General features: G+C 50.1%; 1 protein-coding gene across 1 annotated transcript; it reads left to right on the forward strand.

Annotated features, from left to right (window-relative positions):
* Nucleotides 1-1,586: 1,586 nt before the first annotated feature.
* LOC146428948 (eosinophil peroxidase-like) lies at nucleotides 1,587-21,649 on the forward strand. The gene is made up of 14 exons (XM_085078498.1): nucleotides 1,587-1,657; nucleotides 2,637-2,705; nucleotides 3,820-3,913; nucleotides 4,732-4,907; nucleotides 6,758-6,878; nucleotides 8,635-8,764; nucleotides 9,808-10,014; nucleotides 11,240-11,555; nucleotides 13,766-13,926; nucleotides 15,409-15,655; nucleotides 16,896-17,066; nucleotides 18,246-18,483; nucleotides 19,418-19,632; nucleotides 20,759-21,649. Exons 2-14 carry the CDS (start codon nucleotides 2,639-2,641, stop codon nucleotides 20,785-20,787), a joined length of 2,172 nt encoding a protein of 723 aa, XP_084934624.1. The 5' UTR covers nucleotides 1,587-1,657; nucleotides 2,637-2,638; the 3' UTR covers nucleotides 20,788-21,649.
* Nucleotides 21,650-24,744: the final 3,095 nt, after the last annotated feature.

Below are 24,744 nucleotides of genomic sequence, written 5' to 3' on the forward strand. Positions count from 1 at the left end.
GATGCAGATCCACCTCTGTTCTGAGTCCTGTCCCAGCACTTCACTACTCTCCTGGGTGTTTTTCTTACATTCTTGGCAGCTCAATGTGCCATTGCCTCTTGTCCCATCCCTGGGCACTCTGAACAGCTCTGTCTGTGCTCTGCAACCCTTCCACGAGACAGTCAAAGCCAAGAGCAAGGCTTCCAGAGCCTTCTCCCCTCCAGGCTGACCAAACCCAGCTTTCTCCTGGGCTCCAGGTGGATTCCCTCCAAGTTGTCAAGACCAGTCTGCAAACAGGGCCAGCCTCACCTGGGCCTCACTGCAAGATCTGTAATCTGCTTTGCTGATTTTCTTCAAAACATTAAAGGACCAGGATCAGCATCAATGCAGAGCTCCACTTGCAAGGAAGCAGCTTTGGGGCTGGGGATGGAGCCCAGTTTTGAGCATGGGGATGGAGCCCAGCTTTGGGGACAGAAATGGTGGATCCCAGATTTGGGGGTGGGGATAGAACCCAGTTTCAGGGATGGGGCTGGAGCCCAGCTTTGGGGACAGAAATGGTGGATCCCAGATTTGGAGGTGGGGATGGTGGATCCCAGCTTTGGGGATGGACACACCTGCATAGTCACTGCACTATTCCACAGCCCCTGTGGGTCGTGGGGTGTCCATGCAGGGCAGATTCCAGCTAAAGACCTTCATCCAACCAGCCCTGGCAGGAACTCAGTTGCTCCCAGTCTCTGCTGCTGCTCCAAGGAGTTTTGATCCATGAGGACAAACACAATTGCCATGTTCAATGAGCCAGGAGGAGCTGAGGAGCAGCTCTGCCTCCCTGTACACCTCCATGCTCAAATACATCCCTCACAGATCCAGCAGGATCCCTCTGCCCTGTCAGCACAGCAAGGATTTGTCCATCAGCTGCATTTACTCTGGGACAAGGAGAGGGGCTTTGGCCTCCTAAATATCCCAAATATCTATTAAACAGCTATTAAATATTTCCCACTCCTTCTGCAGCACGTGAAAGGAGCAGTTAGGTAATAATAAATTCCTATTAAAACACCTCTGGGAGGAGATGCTTTTTCAGCTGATCTGCAGGTGCAGCAGCACTCTGGGCAGGGATCAGAGCTGCCTGGGCTGCCCTGTGCTCCAGACCAGCAGCTGGGGGGTGACATCTGTTCAAACCATCATCCCTGTGCCTCCTCCAGCACAGGGAAGTGCACAAGGAAATGGGGCAGAGCATGTCAGGTGGGATGGGGAGTGCTGGGCACTGCAGGCGTCTCCAGGGGTAGATAGGAAAACGTTTTTTCGACCTTTCAAAGCAGCAAAGGATGAAGAACACCATGGGGGAACAAACCTTGCCCCTGGAAGACACCCCCAGAAGGGCTCAAGATGTCAAACCACCACAAAGTGATCCACAGAAGGTCACATCTCCACCTTCAAAAATCCAGGAAAGCTCCGGTGGAACATCAGGCTGGAGCAAAGGACAGCCCGGCAGCAAAGCAGCTCCCCGGCGGGCACTGAGCTGGGAGGTGAGAGCTGTGCTGCCCGAGGAGCTGCCGAGCCCCGGGGCAGCCCCTGCTGATAACGCAGTGCAGATAAAAGCGGCGCGGAGAGCGGCGGGGAGGCTGCGGAGCGCAGGGGAGAGCCTGGCTGGTGAGAAGGGACAGAGCCGCTTCTCCTTCAGGTGGGTTGGGTTCTGTGCCGGGGGTGCCATGGGGGCTGAGCTGGGGGCTGAGCTCTGCAATTCCCGCTGCTGCCAAGCCTTGCCTGGCACCGGGAGCGGCGAGGAAGTGCCTGGAGTGAGTTGTTGTCCCCCCTCGGCTGGGATGGGGGGAGCTGAGCTTTTTTGGGTGCACTCAGGGCTGCCTTTGAGGGTGCTCAGCCCACAGCTCTGGGCTCACTCTGGCAGCTGATTGCCTTAGGAGTGGGTCAGCTTTGGGGAAAATATCCCAAATATCTATGAAACGGCTATTAAATACTTCCCACTCCTTCTGCTGCACCTTATAGGAGCAGCTAGGTCATAACTCAATAAATTCCCATTGAAACACAAATATAAATGCCATATTTTATAGTTCTGGGGATAGAAGGATACCCAGCTCATGGTTGGCTTCACTCTGGATCTATTGAGAAACACAACTTGCTCACAGGGATTTTCAGAGCAAAATCCTAAATATTGAAGGATTATTTCCTCCAAACTTCTGGTGTAACTTTTAATCTGAATATCCTCAATCCCAAGCATGTCAGCAATAAGGAGACTACAGTCCTTATATGTTTTTATGTGACATCTTACATTACTACTTGTGGGAAGGATTAATGGAATTTAAAGGAAGACAAACGGAGGTGTGGAGGACTTGCCATGCTGTCTTGGCTCCTCCCTCTTCCCCACCAACTTTCTGCACACCTGGCAGGAGGTTCTGCTCCCTTCTGGTTGCCCCTGAAATCCCAACCAGCACATTCCCACCAGTGCTGGGAGCACCTGGGACAGGAGGCAGCTCCCTTTCCATAAGGCACTGAAAGGAAACTGCATTCCCAGGCAGTGCATTCCCTCCTGGAAGGGTTGCATTGGGAAGGAGATGCTCCATGAGCTCCATGACATGTGCCAGCCTCAGGCACAGACCTTCCTGATGAATCCACAGGTCTTCTTCACTTCTATTTCTTCACAGGGATGAAGGCAGAAATCTTCCTGGGGTCGCTGGTGATCCTCAACCTGTTCCAGGCATCCTCTTCCTATGGTATTGTCCTTTCCTCAGACTTGGCAGATCAGGGGATTTCCTGAGTGGGAAAGATAAAGTTCAGTCTGGAAGAGCCTGAATCAGTCAGCAGTACAGCCATGAAGTGGTGCAGGAAAGAGCACAGTTTGTACTTCCTGTGGCACCAATCTTGGCTGTTTCAGGTTTTTACCAGCCCTGCCTGATTTCTTAAAATTTCTTAAAATCAGGTTCAGGGAGATGGGTTCCCAGCACTGTGTGGGGATGAGGCAATCACTCCTCCTCCTCCAGCCCTCAATCACTGCTCCAAAACACACAGAGAACTCCACCTGTTAATTTACCATGACAAATCCTTATGAAAAGCATATGCTGGGCTTTTAATTTGTCTCAAATGGTGGTCCAGACAATAATTTTTCTCATCAGGATTGTCCAAGAGGTGAACTCTGGGCTGATGAGGGAAGATATTTAAAAGAAACTGGGGAGATTTGGGAGATATTTGTCCATTTTGTGCTATTTTCTGAAGTTTTCCTCTTCCCCAGAAGCTGTAGGAAAGTGCTGTTACTCAGAGAAGGCCTCAGGGCCTCTCCCCTCCCCTTCTGTGACCCAAGCCAGTAGATGATGGAGATGAAATTCAATTTTGGGAACTCCCCCAGGCAGGAAGGGGAGCAGTGAGAATGGCAGGAGGTTGCAGGAAGGACTTGGAAAAACTGTGGGGAAACTGGACTGCTTATAGAATCAGAGAATCCCAGAATGGTTTGGGTTGGAAAGGACCTTAAAGATCACCCTATGCCACCCCTGCCATGGCAGGGACACCTTCCACTGTCCCAGGCTGCTCCAAGCTCCATCCAACCTGGCCTGGAACACTGCCAGGGATCCAGGGGCAGCCACAGCTTCTCTGGGCACCCTGTTCAAGTGCTCTGCAGTGAAATGGCAGCAAGGATGTTGCCTGCACCTCTCACAGGGGCTATTTGAAAGGAGCTGATGGAAGGACTCTCTTCATGCCCAGGAGAGCCTCACAGACTCCCCTGAGGAATATATTTACATGTAGATCTCTAGAGAGTGAGCAGCACTTGCCTCCAGCCCTGCAGGGATGTTCTCTGCCATCACCCTCACCTCTCTCTTCCCTTTCCCTGCCCAGAGGTGCAGCTGGATCTGCCGGACACGGAGCTGCTGACCAGCGTGGCTGAGGCTCGGCAGCTGGTGGATGTCGCCTACAAACGCACACGGGATCGGTGAGAGGCGGGCTGGGTGTGGCACCTCCCTGTCCCTGACCCTATCCTGTCCCTGTCCCCTCCTGTACCCCAGCTTCCCCTGCCTCTCCTCCTCCAGTGCCACCCCTGCCATGGCAGGGACACCTTCCACTGTCCCAGGCTGCTCCAACCCTGTCCAGCCTGGCCTTGGACACTGCCAGGGATCCAGGGGCAGCCAGAGCTTCTCTGGGCACCCTGTGCCAGGGCCTGCCCATCCTCACAGCAGCTCCTGATGCTGTTTCTGGGCTCTGTTCCACCCCTCAGGCTGCTCTGAGTTGAGATCAGCACAGGCTCCTGCTGATTTCCAGTGCTTCCCTCCCATGGATGCAGTGAGGATATCTTGTGGGACTCCCAGCCACCCTTTGGGAGTGTCCAGCTTCTTACCAGCCCATACCTGTCCTCTGCCAGCAGCCACACTCTGATCCCCTTCCTGCCTCAGGGACCCCTCCAGCTGACAGGAGGCTCCAGCAGCTTTAGGACAAGGTGACCAAGAGGACATTTGAGGCCTCTGGATGGTGACAGATATTGATGATCCGGATAACAGCTGAGCGAGGTTTGGTGCCTCATGGATGTGAAGCCCTAAGATTTGCCTTCTGGCAGGTGGAGCTGGGCAGTTTCAGAGCCTCCCTTCCTGCAAGTCCCTCTGCTGCTCTGTGGAAGGTGCAGGGAGCAGCCCTGGCCTCTCCCAGGGACTCTCCAGCAGTTCAGACTTGGGACACACCATGTCTGATGCTCAAGTTTTCAATTGCAGCATTCCTGGCCCTGCTCCATTTCAGATTTTGGCTTCTTGTCCCTTGCAGCATAAAGAAGAACCTGCAGAACGATGCCTGGAGCCCAGCAGAGCTCCTGAGATATTTCAAGCAGCCGGTGGAGGGAACTCGAGCAGCAGTGAGAGCAGCAGATTATCTGCAGACCACCCTGAGCCTGCTGAAGGAGAGGCTGAGATGGACTGTGAGGGGAGAATTCAATGTCACAGGTGGGGATTTCCCTTTGCTGGGAGGAAGGCAGAGGAGGGAGACAAGGGCTTGGTCACTGGGGCTTGGGAGGAGGGAAGGAAAGGGGGTGGTGGCTGCAGTGAGGCAAAGTCGAGTTATTTTCTGTGCTCTTTTTCTATCTTAAATATTATTTGGGGTTTTTTTGGTTAGTGAAAGTGTTTTGTGCACTTGTCTGGTTGTTTCTGTTATATAGAGATTCATGCTCCAATGGGTCAAAGCTTGGAAGGCTTTGGCAGATATTCCTCTGCTTGAGTAGGGAATGAGCAAACCCAAAGGTGACTCCCAGCAGCTTGACCCCAAGGAAGGCAATTCTTCAGCCAGACCTCAGAGTCATGTCATGGACAGAACACTGTCCAAATCCAGAATGGGGAGATGGGAAAGGACATTTCAGTGAGTGTCTGGAGGAGAAACATCCTCCGTGAGGTGGAGTCAGGCCAGGCTGCTGAGAGAAGGAGGCAAATCAGGGCTGGTGAGAGGAACAGCTCTGGGATGCCCAGGGAGGATTCCTGCCTTATAAAGATGAACTCATGGGGATCATTGAATGATTTGGGTGGGAAGGAACCTTAAAGCCCATCCAGTTCCACCCCCTGCCATAGCAGGGACACCTTCCACTAGCCCAGGCTACTCCAAGCCCTGTCCAGCCTGGCCTCAACTTTCCCAACCTTACAGTAAAGCACTGGCAGAACAAGACACATCATGGGGTGCTCTGCCTTTGCTCCAGGACAGGATGAGCTGGAAGGCAAGGGCAGAACTGACAGTGCTCAGCTCCAGCCTCTCCATCCAGGACTGATGCTCCAGCATCACTCCAGAGCCCTGCCAGGGCCACCTCTGCCACCTCTCACTGCCTGCCTGGTGGCTTTTTAAGCCATGCTGTGACCCAGACTGCTGGTGGCAGCATTGACCAGGAAACCTCTGAGGGACGAGATGTGGAGTGAGAACAGCAAGAGCCAAGAAGGAGACAGACTGGGAGAGCTGGGGATCAGCCAGGAGAAGAGTATGTAGACCCTAGAGCCCCTCCCAGTGCCTGGAGGAGTTTATAAAAAAACAGGGAGAGACTTTTGACATAGGTAGATAGTGGCAGGAGAGGAAGGAATGGTTTTAAACTACAAGAGAAGAGATTTGGATTAGATGTTAGGAAGGAATTCCTCCCTGTGAGGGTGGGCAGGCCCTGGCACAGGGTGCCCAGAGAAGCTGTGGCTGCCCCTGGATCCCTGGCAGTGTCCAAGGCCAGGTTGTTGGGACAGTGAAGGTGTCTCTGCCCTTGGCAGGAGGTTGAACAAGATGCTCTTTAAGGTCCCTCCAAGCCAAACCTTACCATGACTGAATGATTCCATAAGACTTTTCTCACTGAACTTGGCCACTTTACTGCCCTGCAAGGGGAAATGTGCACAGTAAAATGCAAAGCCTCTGGTGAGCCCAGCCCCAGGATGGTTCTTTTCCAGGAGCTGCTTCCAGGGGGAAAAATTTATAACACCTTCCTAGGATGGCTGTGGCTGTTTGTATTTCATGGTGGAGATAAAAAGGGAAGGGAGAGGAAGTGACAATCCTATAAAACCATTCTGGTGCTGCACAAGCCTAATGTGTGATTATAAGTAAGATTTGACCACAGCTTTGCTGAGTTTGGTGCTTTCCAAACCAGAAAAAGCATCTGGTCCTCAAAGAGCACCCTCAGCACATCTTTGAGCTGGAAGACCTTAAATGACAGCATGTTGTGATTGTTCAGGTGATGCTAGGTACAGCTACAGGGATACAGGAAGGAAAACTTTGTCCTGAGCAAACCCAGAAGGGCCACTGTGCTCCTGCATGTTTATTCTCCCTTGTTCCCTGGCAGACCTGCTGACTCCAGCTCAGCTGGAGATGATTTTCAAGGCCACTGGATGTGACCAGCAGGATAAGAAAATAAACTGTGTTTCTTCTGGCTACAGAACCATCACTGGAGAGTGCAACAACAGGTGAGGGGCTGTGTGAGCAGAAGGATGGATGGATGGATGGATGGATGGATGGATGGATGGATGGATGGATGGAGACAGGACAAGAGGAAATGGCTTCAGGTTGCACCAGGGGAGGTTCAGGTTGGGCATCAGAAGGAATTTCTCCATGGAAAGGGTGGTCAGGCATTGGAACTGCCCAGGGGGGTGGTGGAGTCCCCTTCCCTGGAGGTGTCCAAGGAATGACTGGAGGTGGCACTCAGTGCTCTGGGCTGAGTCCCTCTATGGAAGGATGGATCCTCCATCAGTACAACCAGACCCACCTCCCCAGGGATGATGCATACAGGCACCTTGTTTTAGGGTTTCACACCCTGCAGCATTTCCTAGCAAGGTGTGGAGCTGTTGATTCCAGCCCTGTTTGGAGCGTTCCTGGTGCTGTACCTGGACTCATTTAGCTTTTCCTTTTACTGAGAGAGTGGAGTAAAAGGGCTGTTTGTGACTGTCACCTTGCTCTGGCCACAGTTTCAGCTGGTTTGAAGAAGACCTTCTGATTTTCAGAGCTCTCTTGACCATCTTGACTTCTCTCTGCCTGTTTGCACTTCTCTCTTGACCAAATGTCTCTGACAGAGGAATCTGAAGAACACCTTTTATTTTTAAGTTAACACTCCCAGCCCTTCAGTGAAACCTTCCCCACCTCTTTGCCAAAACAGGAGGAGCTGTGTGTTGGCAACACTCTTTCTTTCTCCAAGGGTTTCCTGACCCAAATCCATACCAGGCAAGACCCAGCCACCCCCTTGCCCCACACACTGTGTGTAGGAGGGAATGCAGGGCTGGGAGAGAATCTCCTGCACCTCCTGTGGCTGGAATGGACAATGTGGGAGATGTGGGAAGCTGTGCTGAGCATGGAGTGTTTTATAGGGACAGTTCAGAAGCATTCCCTGGAAGCAAGGAGCTGGAAAGCTCCTGGGAGCAGCTCAGGCAGAGGAAGGAGCTCAGCCAGCTCTCCCTGCCCTGGGGTGGTTTAGCCTTCAGAGGGTTGTGTAAGAAGTGAGGAGAGACCTTTCTGCCTCCTTGCACTGCAGGGGTGGCTGTGGGCTCTGGGATGAGGACAGGTCCATCACAGCTGAGCTGAGCTGAGGCCCTGGGGAAGGTGAGCTCAGCTGGGCACTGTCAGTGGCACACCCCTGTGGGTGAGAGGACACCATAAAATGCACCTTGGATGTGCACTCCAAAGTGAGGACCTTAGTACCCTAATTAAGGTTTTAAGGGTCTAATCAAACTACAGTCATAGAGTCACAGGATGGTTTGGGTTGAAAACAATTTTGGAAAGGTTTAAAGGTCATCAAGCCCAACCCCCTGCCATGGGCATCTCCAGTAGTGACCTTCAGAAGAGCCACACAGCACAGCAACCTCACAGTCCAAATCCCCAGCTTCTGATTGAGATCACAGGCTCCTTTCCAAGGCTCTGCCCCTTTTCCCTGGAGTTCAGCTTCCAACTTTGTTTTCCACCCACAATCTGAGGCCAAGTGCACTTCTTCAGGCTGGATGACACCAGGGCTCACCTGAGTCCTTGCCTGGGAGAAGCTGAGGCTTGGGTGGATTATTAAAGGTCTTTTCCATCCTAAACAATTCTATCATATTGTTGTTTACTGATAGCACCAAACCCACAGAGCAGCAGCAGCAGCTCCCAAAGCACAGTGTGCTGCCATTCCAAGGTCCATGTCTCTCCACATCCATGAGCTCTGGGCTCTAACTGCTGGTTTTCCCTTCCCTCTGACAGGAGGAACCCATCCCTAGGAGCTTCCAACAGAGCCCTGGCCAGGTGGCTGCCAGCAGAATATGAGGATGGAGTGTCTGTGCCTCGTGGGTGGACAGAAGGAAAGCGTTTCTCTGGATTTCCCCTTCCACTGGTAAAGTTTGTAACAATCCCAGAATACAGTCAGGGCCTAGGGGTTGTCAGTTCTTGGGCAAGTCACAGACATCAAAGGCTCATCCACCAGCTGGAGTGGTGGATCAGGATGGAGGAGCTTAAATTCACCAGCTTGGTCTAAGAATATCCAGTGGGATCTATTAGGAATGCTAAGTCCCATGCCTTCAGGAAAAGCAAGTGAAAATTAATCTGATTGCTGCAGAAGCACAGGAGGAAGAAAGAATCCCACAATATATTCTTTTAAATTGAGTGCATTTAAGCCAAAATATTTTACTCACCTTTTTTTTTTTATTTGGTTTGTGGCAGTTGTAGTTTCCTGAAAAGCAATTATGCCAGAGGATAAGGTGAACAAGGCAGCCTCCAGACCAAAAAATGTATGGTCAGAAATGTTGTGTGGGGGTTCCTGGGTGGGTGAACTGCAGGGGTTGTGGCTCTTGTGGCACCTGGATGTGAGCAGGGACACTGGGATGTGGCTCCTGGTCACTTGAGCTTGGTGCAACAACAGCTCTGATGAGGAGCTGGGGATTTCCATGGATTTGTTGTACTTCCTAGCCCTCCTCCACAGCAGTGTCCATTTTTTCTGTCGTAATAGTGTGGGGGAACTGTGATATCTGAAGAAGGGATAAGGAGGGAGGAGGACCTGGAGATAACTTTCAGAAATTCCCAGGGGCTTTTTTTTTTTCCCCTCACTTCTATTTTAAAAAAGGTCTTTTAAAATAGGTTTTGTGTCCCTTTCCCAGGCTTGCTTAGCTGTTTCCTGAAGTCCATCAAGGGATAGTCTTGGCCTGGAGGCTCAGAACCCTACCTAGAGCCAGTGTTCAGCAAAGGGCACTCAGTGACACCTTCCAGCTCAGACAGATTTGGGATTTTTCCTAAAAGTGAAGTGGGACAAGAAGTGCTTGGGGAATTTTTGCTGATGACCCCCCAGCAGTGTGCACCAATTGTGCACAAAACTGTGCACAAAATGTGCACCAATTTGTACACATCATCTCCCACCAAGGTGTTCTTCCTCCCTCCCTGCAGGTCCGACGAGTGTCCAACGACATCGTCCGCTTCCCCCCGGAGAGGATCCGGATGGACCAGCAGAGATCCCTCATGTTCATGCAGTGGGGTCAGTTCATCGACCACGACCTGGATTTCAGCCCAGAAACCCCAGCCAAGTACCCCTTCTTTGGTGGGCCAGACTGTGACACCAGCTGTGCCAAGGAGGCTCCCTGCTTCCCCATCCAGGTACGGGCAGCTTCCTTCTTCCAGGGGAGGAGGAGAGATGTTGGTTGGTTCTTCCAACCAGGAGATGCTGGTGGCTCTCCCAGTCCTTGGCCATGGAGGGACATCCTCCCAGGGTAGGCCAAGGGGGTCAGAGCACTTTCAGGGCTGTCCAGGCACAGCCTTTCCCAAGTTTCCAGGCTTTGCTCAACAATGTGGTTTTTATTTGGAGCTCAAGTGCAAAGGCAGCATGGGTGATGTCTGGAAAATAGGAAATGTCACGGAGAGGCATTGGGGAATGTCAATACCCGAGAAAATCCACTCTTTTCATGGGACAAGGGAGTGCTGAGATCTCCCAGCAGTGCCTGTGGTGTTAGCAGGAGTCACAGCGTGGTCTCTGCTCCAGTAGGTCACAGAATCACAGAATCATTGGGGTTGGAAAAGCCCTGCAGGATCATCGAGTCCAACCTGTGCCTGATCCCCACCTTGTCCCCAGCCCAGAGCCCTGAGTGCCACATCCAGGCCTTCCTTGGGCACCTGCAGGGATGGGAACTCCAAACCTCCCTGGGCCAATCCTTGACGATGCTTTCCATGGAGAAATTCCTGCTGATGTCCAACCTGAGCCTCCCCTGGCCCAGCCTGAGGCTGTTCCCTCTCCTCCTGTCCCTGTTCCCTGGAGCACAGCCTGACCCCCCAGCTGTCCCCTCCTGTCAGCAGCTGTGCAGAGCCACAAGGTCCCCCTGAGCCTCCTTTGCTCCAGATCACACCCATGCCCCTCCTGCAGCCCTGCTCTCCTGCTTTTGGAGTTCTGCTGCAGCTCTGGCTCCCACTTGTACTCCTAACTCCTCTCAAGGAAAACTGTGATGGGATGGAGCATCACTGAGTATTTGCCTGTGAATGCAATTTGAGAATGCATTTGAGAATGCAGGCAGAGCCCCAAGCTCTGGATGACAACTGTCTGTGGTGTAGATATGGAGATAAGAAAACCGAGCCTTAAAGATTAAATCCAATATATTTCTTTTCAGGGGAAAAATAATGCCGATTTAGGAATCAGTAGGATTTTAGGGAAATCTAGGTGTCTCCAGGCTGTTTGGGACTTGAACTCCTAAAGCAGCATCTCTGCTGTCAATCTGACCCTTCATTTTCGGATTTCTGCCAGAGATTTACACCCTGTGAAAGAGTCCTGCCTGCCTGCCTCTGCAGCTCCTGAGCTGAGCTGAATTTCCCCATTCTCTCTCTCTCTCTGCAGATCCCACCCAACGACCCGCGGGTCACCAACAGGAGGGACTGCCTGCCCTTCTCCCGCTCCGCTCCCACCTGCACGCGGGGCAGGGCGCTCCGGGAGCAGATCAACGCGCTCACCTCCTTCCTGGACGGCAGCGTGGTGTACGGCAGTGAGGTGCCAGTGGCCCAGAGGCTGAGGGACAGGAGCAGCCAGAGGGGCCTGCTGGCTGTGAACCAGAATTTCACAGACAGAGGCAGGGCTTACATGCCTTTTGGCCCCATGAGGAAGGAGCCCTGCCTCAAGGCCAGCGGGGCAGCTCGGATCCCATGCTTTTTTGCAGGTAGGTTGGGTGCTGGTGCCCCAAACCTGGGATCTGGAGCAGAAAATCCCACTGGCTCGGGTTCACTTCTTTAATTGTTTGTGTTGTGTAAGTAGAAAATGGAATGGAGGAAATCATGAAAGACAGACAGGCTGTGCTAGGTGGCAGGAAGGTCTTCACTGTCCCCAAGTCTTCTTTGTGAGGATAAACCAGGAGTGAGGATGTCCTATCCATGCTCAGCAGCTCCGGTGTAGGGCCTGGAGTGACCTGGGAATGAGTGCCATGATGGAGCCAAGCAGGCACAGCAATGGCAGCCTGGCCTGGAGGCAATGGCTTGGCAGGAATTGTCATTCCATGGCTGTCTCTATCCCAGCTGGATGGCATCAGGAGTGTAACTGCTGTGCTGGGTCCCAGCAGGACATTTCTTGTCCTTGCTGCACTGTGAGAGGAGCTCAGATCCCAGCTGGAATGACAACGAGGCCAATCCCAGACCAAGGTGACCTTTTAAGGTGTGTCCCCACCACTGTGAAGGCTGGGGGAGCACTGGGAGCACTCTGGCCAGGTCAGTCCATCCGGACACCCTCTTGCTACATTTATCCTTTGTCATGCTTTTGGTATCCCCTTGAGCCCTTCTTCAACCCAAAATAACTCCTTTGGCCCTGGGCATGGATTCCCAAAGGCAGACAGACTCCCAAAGCCAGCCTTCCATCCAGCCAAATCCCTGCATGGCCACCACCCCACTGCTGCCCCTTGCCCTGCTCTGTCCCCAGCTCACAGAGACAGGACTGACCTCACAGATCCTCAGCACTTGTTCCCTTCTCCTGGTCCTGCTGCTGAGCACCAGGATGTTGCCACAAGGCTGTGGGACCCTGAGAGGGATGTTTCTGATACACCTTGTGAAATATTGTCTTAGTTTTCTGGAGGAGAGCAGGACTTCCCAGCTGGCTCCTGCTGGCTCTGGTCAGCACTGCTGGAGAAAGCTTGAGGGCACAGCAGATCTCATCAGCTGTGGAGCTGCTCTCCACTCCCTTGGCCCCCTTCATATCTGGCCCAAGTTCCTCTGAACATCATTGGAATCCATCAGCTCCCTCCTTTGAGGCTCATGGTGTTTGATGCTCCCATCTGTGCCATGTGCTGTTCCATCTGCTCCCCCAGTTCCGTGCAGGTGAGTCTCTCCTTGCTGAGGATCACACAGCCCCTGTGGCCAAAGGCAGGTGCCCAGTGAGGAGCAGAGCAGGCAGGAGAATCAGACACTTCCCAGGAGGAGCTTCCAGCCCCCCCAGACTCTCAGCAAGGAGCAGTTCCTGTTCCAGAGCTGGAACAAACCCACCAATGCTTTTACAATCACCAGTTCAGGCCGTTTCAGAAGCGCCTTTGAAAAGTCAGTGTCTTATTTGTGACTCTTCCTGTCCCTGAGCACTGAGGGAATCTCACATGTGCAGTTACCTCACAGGGCTCTGCGTTTCCTCCCAGAGCTCTGCTGGAAGCTCTGCCTGGATGCATTCTGCTCATGGAAACCTCACAGAGCTGCTTTTGTTCCTCCTTCCGCTGTCCCTCACAGGCAGCCTTTGAGAGAGGATGAAAAGGGCTCTGTGCCAAGCACAGGGGCAAATCTCTCTATTTACTGTGGGACAAGGGGACTAAATACCACATATTTACTTTGAGTGCTTGTCTATGCTCTCATCACCTGCTTGCTCTTGGGTTTCCTGCCCCAGATGTTTGAAGAAGGATTTGATAGATTTCATTGTGACGCTGTTTGTAATTTATTCTTGCAAGTTGATTCATTTAGGTCTTCCTTTTACTGAGAGAGTGGAGTAAAAGGGCTGTTTGTGACTGTCACCTTGCTCTGGCCACAGTTTCAGCTGGTTTGAAGAAGACCTTCTGATTTTCAGAGCTCTCTTGACCATCTTGACTTCTTTCTGCCTGTTTGCACTTCTCTCTCAACCAAATGTCTCTGACAGGGGAACCTGGAGAACACCTTTTATTTTTAAGTTAACACTCCCAGCCCTTCAGTGAAACCTTCCCAACTCTCTGCTATGCTCAGCACATGAATGATGACACCTGGCTTTAGCTGCTTCAGCAGAAATTCGACTTCTCCCTGGTTTCCTTCTCCTCCTCTGCATTCCTTACCCGTTTTCTCCACAACACAAACATCGAGACATCTGACAATCCCCCTGTGTGTGCTTCCCAGTGTGACATTGCCACTCTGGTGTCATGTGTGTCCCTGCCAGGTGACACCCGGGCCAGTGAGATGCTGGAGCTGGCCTGCATGCACACGCTGTTCCTGCGGGAGCACAACCGCCTGGCTGGCAAGCTGAAGAGCCTCAATCCCCACTGGAATGACGAGAGACTCTACCAGGAGGCACGGAAGATCCTGGGAGCCATGATCCAGGTATCAGCCAGCATCCCACCCCTCCTGGCTCTGCTGCATCTCACAGGATTGGTGTTAGGCTGTGGTGCTGTGGGGTGGCCAAAGGGTGCAGGATTTGGGGGTGAAAGTGTCACTGAAACTGCAGGAAAAACAAAAACCCTCCAACAACATTTTTAATGTCAGAGAGTCAAGGCATTACTTTATTATCTGGCTAGGATGTTGTTCTGGCCAGGATGTACCACAGAAATCATCTCATCCACACACAGCCTGGCTGTGCAGAGAGAATCATTCCATGATACATGATTTTACTAGATTTTTCAGATATTTTATACAGTAAAATCCATAGCAATGCATTGGGTCAGTGTTCATTGGGCCAGAGCTGAGCAAACCCCCAGTATTCAGTTCCCCATTGGATCTGAATCTCCTCACCTCTGATGTTAATTAGATTTTTCATTCTCCAATTTTCCCATCAGTCCTTTCCTGCCCAGATGTCTTCAGCCCTGCTGGAGGTGCTCTGGGGTAGCTGTTTGTAGATAGCCACTGCTGGCTGCTGATGTTCTGCTGGGAGCTCTTTAGCTTTGGGTTCCTCCAGTCTGTTGATATGTTGAGTTCATCAGACCTCACCTGGTAGAACAATGGCCTGAAGAGAAACCTAAAATTCCTTTTCCTGGGGTAAAGACAAACAGAACCCTTTGACTAAAGTGACACAAAATTTTTAAACTGGTGTATTTTCCAACACTAAGGTCTCTTGTCCACCTCCAGTTTGGAGCAGGAATGGCCTCAAAGCCAGCTGAGGTTTTACAGCTGACAGGAAAGGATGGATCCTATGAGAGAAAGGGACAGTGTTTCCAAAGGAACTGCACCTCCTTTGAAACCTTGTCTTCCGAGCTGGTTTAACAAAAAATAAAAAGCAGGGATATCAAAATGTTTATGTTTTCATGCTGTCAATTTAAATATTATTGTATTGTTGAAAAAAACATGTGGGGAAAGCAAACACTTAAAGGATTGTCCTAAAAGCATCATCTCCATCATTGTGTTCACATCAGTGGCTTCATCTTCACGCACTTTTCAGACAATTAATCCATTTTCTCCCCCTGACACAAGATTTGGTATATTTTTTTTAACCATATTGTGCTGCCTCCTCACTATCCCAGAGAGACAGGAGAGCAGGGCTGGAAATCTCTGCAGTGGGAGGACTCAGGAGCTGCCGTGGGTGGTGTCACCCCGTTACCTGCCACCCTCATCTCTGCCACCTGAGGCACGCAGGGTGCAGCTCTGCCTGCCTGATGGGAATGCTGACAAGGAGGTGACAATTCGGGAGGATTTGGCAGCCTTTTATCTCCACACAATCACAGAACCAATTAAGTTGGAAAACACCTCTGAGATCATCAAATCCAACCTATTATTACATTTCTCTGACCTGCAGGGAGAACAATGAACAACTTTGCCTCCACAGAACCTGATGGCCAATTATTGGCTCACCCTTTCCTTGTTTCCCCCTAGATCATCACCTACAGGGACTACTTGCCTCTCCTGCTGGGATACAGCTTCCAGAGGTTCATTCCTCCTTATCGTGGCTACAATGAGTCAGTGGATCCTCGGATATCCAACGTCTTCACCTTGGCTTTTCGCTTTGCTCACGCCTCAATCCCCCCAACTGTCGGCCGCCGGGATGAAAATTACAGACCCATAACTCCTGAAATTCGACTAGGAACCTCCTTCTTTGCCGTCTGGAGGATCATTCAAGAAGGTAAAGACTTTCTTGCAGCTCTGAGTGGGAGTTTGTTTTCATTCATCCTTTACTGACATCTCTGGATGAGTTCCTGCTTCAGCCAAATTTAAAGTGTTTTGTGTTAAATGTGTTAAATGGCCTTTACTGCCAGCCAGAGTTTTCCCAACAGGACTGTTCCCTGCAGTCAAGGGCAGCCAATCATGTCACAAAATGCTCTGATCACTTAATTGCTGTGGCCTCCAATCACATTATTCAAAGTATTTTCTTCCTAATTCTTTAAGCGCAGGAAGATTGATTCTCATGCAGTATAAACTTAAAGTTATATAAAACTTATAAAGTTTTATAACTTTATAAACTTAAATAAAGTTATATTAAAACTTACAATTAAACTTATAATTAAATATAAGCTCTCTAGAGCCCCTTGCACACACACTGATTCCCCTGCACTGCTCACAGGTGGCATTGATCCCTCTTTCTCTGTGCCACTGTCACTGAATCTGCGGGAAAAACAAAAACCCTCCAACAACATGTTTAATGTTAGAGAGTCAAGGCATTACTTTATTATCTGGCCAGGATGTTGTTCTGGCCAGGATGTACCACAGAAATCATCTCATCCACACACAGCCTGGCTGTGCAGAGAGAATCATTCCATGACACATCACATTTACCAGATTTTTCAAATATTTTATACAGTCAAAATACATAGAAATGTATTGGGTCAGTGTTCATTGGGCCAGAGCTGAGCAAACCCCCAGTATTCAGTTTCCCATTGGATCTGAATCTCCTCACCTCTGATGTTAATTAGATTTTTCATTCTCCAATTCTCCTCTCAGTCCTTTCCTGCCCAGATGTCTTCAGCCCTGCTGGAGGTTCTCTGGGGTAGCTGTTTGTAGATAGCCACTGCTGGCTGCTGATGTTCTGCTGGGAGCTCTTTAGCTTTGGGTTCCTCCAGTCTGTTGATATGTTGAGTTCATCAGACCTCACCTGGTAGAACAATGTCCTGGAAAGAAACCTAAAATTCCTTTTTGGGGGCTAAAGATAAGCAGAACTTTTTGACTCGTTATACAAAATTTTACACTGGTATATTTTCCAACACCACCACTGCAGGTGGCATTGATCCCTGATTTCTCTGTGTCACCACACAGGTGGCATTGATCCCTGATTTCTGTGTGTCACCACACAGGTGGCATTGATCCCTATTTCTGTGTGTCACCACACAGGTGGCATTGATCCCTGATTTCTCTGTGTCACCACACAGGTGGCATTGATCCCTACCTCCGGAACCTGATGGCCAGCCAGGCCAAGCTGATGACGCAGCAGCAGATGGTGGTGGGAGAGCTCCGCGATCGGCTCTTCCAGCAGGTGGAGAGGATTGGCTTTGACTTGCCTGCCCTCAACATGCAGCGCAGCAGAGACCACGGCCTGCCAGGTCAGTCAGCTCTGGGAGCAGAGTTCATGAAGAAAAACAAGTGGAAATCTGGATTTTTTGTGATTAAACAGCGATCCAGCACATCCTGGATTAAATATCCTTCTCCAACCCATCCTTGGATGAAATTACTAGGAGTTGGACTCAGTGATCCTTATGTATCTCTTCCAATGCAGGATATTCAATGATTCTATGATGCTCTTTCCCAAATCTTTTCCTTGTTTCTGAGCAGCCACAGGTGAGTGTGTGGAGATTGAGCACTGAAGGCAAAGCTAGCTGAAGCTGCAGGACACATGGAGGCAGAAGAGTACAGGGCATTGCACAGACCAGAGTTTGGTGGTCAGTTACTCATTGCTATTGTCCAGGTGGAAAAACTGGTTAAATAATTCGCCAACAACTTTGCAGGAGTGGAATTAGGGCAAGAAATCCCCTGTGACTTCTCTCCAACCATCTGCAGCCCAGCCCAGCTCAGCCACACATAACTGGCCACATATGAAGAGCAGATCCCAATATGCAAAGAAAAATCTCATCATAATTTCTCTATTAAATCTGTGTCCCAGAAAAAGCCAACCAGGCATGTCAGAACCACTCTCAGGGCTCTGCAAGGTGCAAAACCAGCGCTCTGGCATTGCAAGATGGTCTTGAGAAATAGATTGTTGATGGGACTGCAGAGCTCCTGGGTGGCTCCTTGCTCAACAGTGTCATTAGGCTGATATAAGTGCCTGGAGCTGCTGTGTCAGCAACATCCCAGGAGAGGCAACAGGGCTCCTGTTGGAAACTGGGATGAAAACTGAGCTGAATCCACAGGTTTTTAGCCCAGTCAGAGGCTTTGTAGTACAGCCAGGTGGTTCATGATCAGCTCACAGGATTGCTCTGCCTTGGCCACAACTGAGGGTTGTGATTTTTCCATGCTTTATCTAGGAACACCACTGTGCAGAACCTGATGGGAACCACAAACCATGAGTTTCCAGACCTGACACGGTGGGAATGACATGGATTTCTAGTGGATTTGAGTTTAGCTTTGGGTCTCAGGAGTGGGAAGTCAATGGCATTAACAGAAATACAGAAAAATATTTTAAATATTTTGGCACCACACTGGGGTCCCAGCTTTTGGAAAGAGAGGGAAACTGAGTAATGTGCTACTTCCAGGAGAACATCACTCTGATATCCAACTACTTGCAGGTTACAACTCCTGGAGAAGATTCTGTGGGCTCTCCCAGCCCTCTGGAGTGAGGTCACTCGGCCAAGTGTTGAGGAACCAGAACCTGGCAAGGAGGTTCCTGCAGCTCTACGGGACACCAAAGAACATTGACATCTGGATTGGAGCTCTTGCAGAGCCCTTTGTGAGTGGAGGCAGAGTTGGGCCTCTCATGGCTTGTCTGATTGGCACCCAGTTCAGGAACATCCGTGATGGGGACAGGTGAGAGGGGAGCTGGTGTGCCAACCCCAAAGTACAGGAGGCTGCACTTTATGGCAGATTTAGCACAGATCTGGAAGCTCTTCCAGTTGTTAGTCACTTTTTTTTTTCAGTATTCCTCCAAAAGTTTCATTCTGTTTGTTGTGACATTCTTATTCCCCATCTAATGGTTGAGATCCTGGGCTAAGATCCCTTCCCAGAAATGTCTCACTATTTCTTCCTCCCACCCCAGTTCTGATCTGGAACTCTCTGCTCTGACACATGGCAGGGTTTGGTCTTTGCTTGTGGTGGATGTGATGGGTTGGGGTTTTCTTGTCTTCCAAAATAACTTGAGCAGCACTGAGGTTTCAACACACCTGAATTCCTCTTCCTTCTCCTTGAGGTTGCTCAGGTGCAGCAGTGAGTTATGTTCCCCATTTTAAGCTGGATTTCTGAAGCAAGATTGCTGTACCTGCCAGCAAAATTATCTGAAAACTGAATCACAACCTGTGTTTCTGGGAAACAGTTCTGCTGAGAAAAACTTAGGATGAACTCAAACCCCAGGATGGGAAGCTTAGAGGCAAACAGTCTGTTGCACATCCAGAAGTCCTTATGGCAGGAAATGAACCCTTTTCTTAAAAATTGAGTAATTATAAGGCTGGTTCCAGCATGACAATGGTGTGGCTGTAACCACAGCCTGTGCAGCCTTTCCTATTTGAGAGAGAGTGTCTGTGCCTCATCTGAAGGCAATTAATTCAATTGCAGCTTTGTTACATGTCCACGGTCAAAAGAAAAGCAAGATAATTATCTAACTGGTGACTCAGGCCTCTTGATTAAAATAACAGAAATTCAGATTTGTTCTTGGCAAACTAAATCGGCGTTAATGGGAAATAATACTGTGGGAGTCATGAATGTGAAGAAGGCAAAAATCTGTTGTGTCTCCTTCTTTCTCCTGCAGGTTTTGGTGGCAGAACCCTGGGGTTTTCACTCCTCGCCAGCGCTGTGCTCTGGCCAAAATCTCCTTGTCACGGATCATATGTGACAACACCCACATCACCAAAGTATCAAGGAATATCTTCCGGGCTAACAGATACCCCCACAGCTTTGTGAGCTGCAGTCAGATCCCAAAGCTGGATCTCAGACCCTGGAGGGCAGCAAGCACCGAGGAGGAAGGTATGAGCAGCAGGTGCTGCCTGCAGAGCACTGAGAGACCCTGTGGTTTAGAAGGGTTAAAAGCTTTTAGCTGCCTAACAAGGGGCTGGACCTGCATGCCAGGTGGAGCTTTAGGTGCTCCAGTTCATGAGATGCACTCCAAGTGGCTCCTGCAAAATGGAGATTTTCTGGCAAACCAAGCCTGAAAAAAATTCTGGGAATTTTTCTTGTGAGCAAAGGCTGAGGGAGCTGGGGCTGTTCAGCCTCCAGCTGAGAGGAACCTCAGCCCTGGCTGTCCCTGGCTGCAGGGAGCTCAGAGCAGGGCCAGGCTCTGCTCCCTGGGCCAGCAGTGACACCAGAGGGACAGGCAGGGACTGAGCCCAGGGAGTTCCCTGGACAGGAGGCAGAACTTCTTCCCTGGGCAGGACTGAGCCCTGAGCAGAGAGCAGGGAGGGGCTGGAGTGTCCCTGAGCAGGGATATTGCAGAGCCACATGGACACAATGCTGTGCCCTGGGCTCTGGGATGGCCCTGCCTGGGCAGGGAGGTGACACCAGTGACCCTCTGGGGTCCCACAGCCTGAGCCATCCGGGGATTCTGGGATTTTTTCCTGATTAATAGGCTTTCCATTTAGCTCTTCACTGTTGTTGCCAGGGCTTTCCTGCATGGGAAACTCTGCCCACGTTGGGAATCTGCTCTGTCTCTCTGCCTGCTGAGGTGCTGTTTGTCAGCACATCCCTGTCAGCCCAAAAAAACCTCACCATTCAAAAAGGAGCTCCCAGTTTATGGAAGGGTTTCTGGTTTTGATCTCTGCTTGTACAATTGTTGCCTATATTTATACTATTTCTCTCAGCTGCCTTCAGGATTTGTAGAATTCTTGAGACCTAATTCCTTCCAAACTGCTCTCTGAAATCCCTGGGATGTAGATGTAGGGAAGAGTGGCTTTCCCCAGGGAAGGGCAGGCTGCTCAAAAGCCTTTTCCTAGCAAAACATCCTTCCTGTCCTCTGACACTCAGGTCCTGCCACACTCCCATAATTCCAGGTTTTGATCCTTTTTTCCAGCTTAACCTGTGTAAATAAATCACACGAGGTATCAGGCAGTTATGGCAGGTTCTTTTCTGCTAACACAATGGTTTTTATCTCCTCTAGAGAAAGATTCTGGTGACTTTGAATGCTGAACATTGAGGATTCTCCAGAAGTCCAGACTTGGGAAGCTGCTGAGGTGGATTATTAATTTTTACTGTGATTATGCTTTTGTTGCCTGCAATGTTTGGGCACAGTTCTGTCATTTGCTCAGCTTGATTTGCATGAAGCCCTTCCAGTGGGATGGAGCCCAGGAATAAAGGAATTTCATGAAGAGATGTCCCAGATGTGTGAAATCACTCAGTATCACAAAGCCAGAGGCTGATCCCAAATCACACCAGCTGCTGGCTTAGGCCATAGAACCACACAATGCTTCACAAATATTTACTGTCAAATACATGGTTTGGATCTTCCTTTAAAATTTTCAACCCCTAAAGAACAATCCAGGGCATTGGGATGACAGCTGATTTTTGTTCTCCATTTTTTTTTTTTTTGCTTGAAAGAAATAATCTGATTTCCAGAGAAAATGCACTAAAGGAAGGATGCCTCTGGGAGAAGCAGAAATGGTTGTCCTGCACCCCAAACACACTTTCCTGAAATGCCATGGGTCAGGGTTTGCTCCAATATGGGAGGAAAAAATTTGCCACATGGAAAAGGGTTTTCTCACCATTAATTGCACATAGTCCAGAATGGGCAAAACATCCTCTGATGTGACAGAAACCTGTGACAAATTACTGCTGAAGCCTGGCAAGAGCCAGAGTGATTCACCCCTGGGCTGGGGAGCTGGTGGGATGTGGCCTGGCAAAGATAAGAACAATCTGAACAAACAGAAAGTAAAAACAATTCTGATTTCAATCCAGCTTTTCCCCTTTTCCTGAAAGGGGTCAAACCCACTTTCTCTTCCCTCTGTAACCTGCTGTATTCCTGTTATTGCTCAATAAATCGCAATTTTGGGCTGAGGCCAAAATGTTCTTTGTAAAAGGTGCAGCAACCACAGGTGAGGGGAGGATGGTGGTAGGTTTTCTGTGGGAATATTGGGAAAAGGAAGCTCCAGAAGCTGTGTGCTGTTCAGGAAAGAAGGCACTACTTGCTGGAGCTCTGAGCCCAACTCCTGATAGTGCAGAACTGTGAAAGTCAGCAGTGATGGCTGGGAGGTGTTGACTGGAGTGTCCTAATCTCTCCAGCTCTGGTTTTCCACTCTTGGCTGTCTGTTGGTGACACAGCCCTGGGTCTGCTCAGCCCCTGGGGACAGAGGATCATTCATTCAGCAATTCCCCTCTGGAGGAGGACATGATTGGCTCAAAATCACCCACAACCCCTGAGCTGATTTCTTCTATTTCAGCCAAGCTGAGCTTTGGACAATTTGATTTACTTTCTCAACTTGATCAAATCCCTCTGAAGTTTTCAGCAGCAATGGTAATGCCTCTAAGGGAGTAGGAAGTGATAAATTCCCTTTTGACCTGTTCACCTTTTGGTGGCTGCAGATTGATGTGGTCCTTAGCCACACCCAACATTTTGTCCTTTGATAACTTATCATAGAAACATGGAATATCCTGAGTTGGAAAGGAACCACAAGGATCACCCAGTCCAGCTCCTGGCCCTGCACAGACACCCCAAATCCCACCCTGGGCATCCCTGGCAGTGCTGTCCAAGCACTGCTGGAGCTCTGGCAGATTTGGGAATGTCACCATTGCCTGGGGAGCCTGGGCAGTGCCAGCACCCTCTGGGGGAGCAACCTTTCCTTGATATCCAACCTAACCCTCCTGACACAGCTCCAGCTGTTCCCTCAGCTCCTGTCCCTTGTCACCACAGGACCAGGTGAGGAGAGATTGGTGTCTGCCCCCTCTGCTTGTTCCAGTCTGTTCCAGAGGAGATATTTATGCCAGCAATTCTCAGTGGGAATCACTCCCATTTCAAAACCCAGTCCTCATATTTTGTGCTGGAATCACTGCTTTGCATTTGGAAGTCAATTGTGATCTTGAGCTTCACCAACTCCTCTCTCTCACATGTTGCTGTGCTGACAACAATCCATCCTCTTCTGAGCCTTCATGTGGTGAACAAGACAGTTTTCTGTGGATCACTTTCCCTTCCTTCCCTCTCTCCTCTGGCCAATGTGTGGCTGAGCAGAGCTGGGGAGCAGGAGAGTCATTAAAGCTGTGTGACAAAAGCTCACAATGTGAGCAAATCCCTTCTCTCCCCATCTCAGAGTCACTTAAATCAAGCCAGGTTCTGGAAAACCTGCAAACACCCAGGGGCAAAAGGGAGTCAACTGGGCATGGATACACTTAGTCTGGAGACTGGGATCTTCATCAGAGCTGCAGTTTGTGAAAACACCTTGTGGGTTAGGCAAGAGCCAACTGCTTTTGAAATGGGAGTGGGATGGATCCAGGTGCTGGGGATTCTTGCAACAGGAGAAAATTATAGCTGAGGATTGTGGTATCTGTGGGTTTGGAGCCTGAATGTTGTGTTAGATCTGAGCTGACTCCCTGCCTGTGGTAAATTTGGACTGTCCTTGTCTTTCTCCATAATCATCAGAAACACTTACCAGCTGTTGTAATCAAAAACATCCTCACTCTCTACAGCTCCCTGACAGGAGGAGAAATCCAGGGGGAATTTGGGCTCTGCTGCCAGGGAATAGGGACAGGAGGAGAGGGAATGGCCTCAGGTTGGACATCAGCAGGAATTTCTCCATGGAAAGCATTGTCAAGGATTGGCCCAGGGAGGTTTGCAGTCCCCATCCCTGGAGGTGCCCAAGGAAGGCCTGGATGTGGCACTCAGTGCTCTGGGCTGGGGACAAGGTGGGAATTGGGCACAGCTTGGACTCAATGATCCTGGAGGTCTTTTCCAACCTCAATGTTTCTGTGAAGTCTTTGAAAACTGCTGACAGTGACTTAAAAATAAACCTTTCCAGTGGTTTGTGAACTGCTGTGAATTCTCAGACTTCCCTGTAGCTGACATTCTGGCTGGGTTTCCATGTGCAGAGCTGTCTCAAAGGTTCCTCCTGCAGCAGGAGACTGGCAACACCACCCTGCTATGGAAACCACGACCATCCTTGCAGGACAACCATTCCACTCCTCTTGCTGGCATTACATTTTAGGAACCTCTCTCTGGTAGGTCAGGATGAACCAGTTGGGCATCAAACCAACCTCCCCCCAGTTGCAAAAGGCCATTATTTTGTACAGATGAGATACAGGGAAGGCTGCCAGGCATTTGAAAGGGAACCATCTGCTGCATCAGACCTTGGAGAAGCAAAAACAAGCCATGGTTGCTCTCGAAACACTTTGGTGGACTTTGCAAACTGGTCTTTGCAAGCACCAGTCCAGAGGTCCCCAGTGTGCACATCTGGGGCTCTTGTCTTTTCCCTCTGCTGGTGCAGGGACAGTTCAGAAGCTGTGCAGAAGCTCTTTGCTTTGGTTGCCTCTCTTGGGGTTGCAGGGAAGCCTTGGGAGAGCTGAGCAGTGAGGCTACAGTCACCTCTCCCCAGTTTTCCAGTGAAAATCAGGAGAAGAAAGGTCCCTGGCTAAGCCAGAGGAGCAGGAAGGCAATGCCTTTCTATATTGCCATGTCTTTCCTCAGTTTCTTCAGGAAATATCACTGAGTCTTGCCAGTTTTGCTGTTCTTGAGGATTTGGCCTTGTTCTTCAGGTTGCAGGTGATGGTCATGGAGGTTTTATGGATCCTCAGGCTTTTGAGAATCTGCATCTCTCAGTCCTGGCTGGAATTTAATGCCATTGCTCCTCTGAAGTGCCAGCAAGGCCTGGTGTGCAGATGATGAATCACAAAACATTTGTTTTTCTGCCCAGTCATTCTGGCTATTGCAAAGTTCCTTTCCACACGGTTGTTTGAGGAGATGAAATGCAGTTGGAGCAGTCCCAGGTTAAACCTGCATTTTCCTGATTTACTCCTTACTTATGCAGATGCTGTCTGAACATGCACCTCCCTCTGGCCAGGAAAACATCAGGAGTTTTGTTTATCTTTTTGTCTAGACTTGTGGCACTTTTCCCACTTTTCCCACTCTACATGTGGAATGTCCAGCTGCTCAGCTTTGTCCCT

This window comes from Lichenostomus cassidix, chromosome 19, assembly GCF_008360975.1.
Source record: "Lichenostomus cassidix isolate B80296 chromosome 19, HeHo_3.0, whole genome shotgun sequence".
Classification (NCBI taxonomy): domain Eukaryota; kingdom Metazoa; phylum Chordata; class Aves; order Passeriformes; family Meliphagidae; genus Lichenostomus; species Lichenostomus cassidix.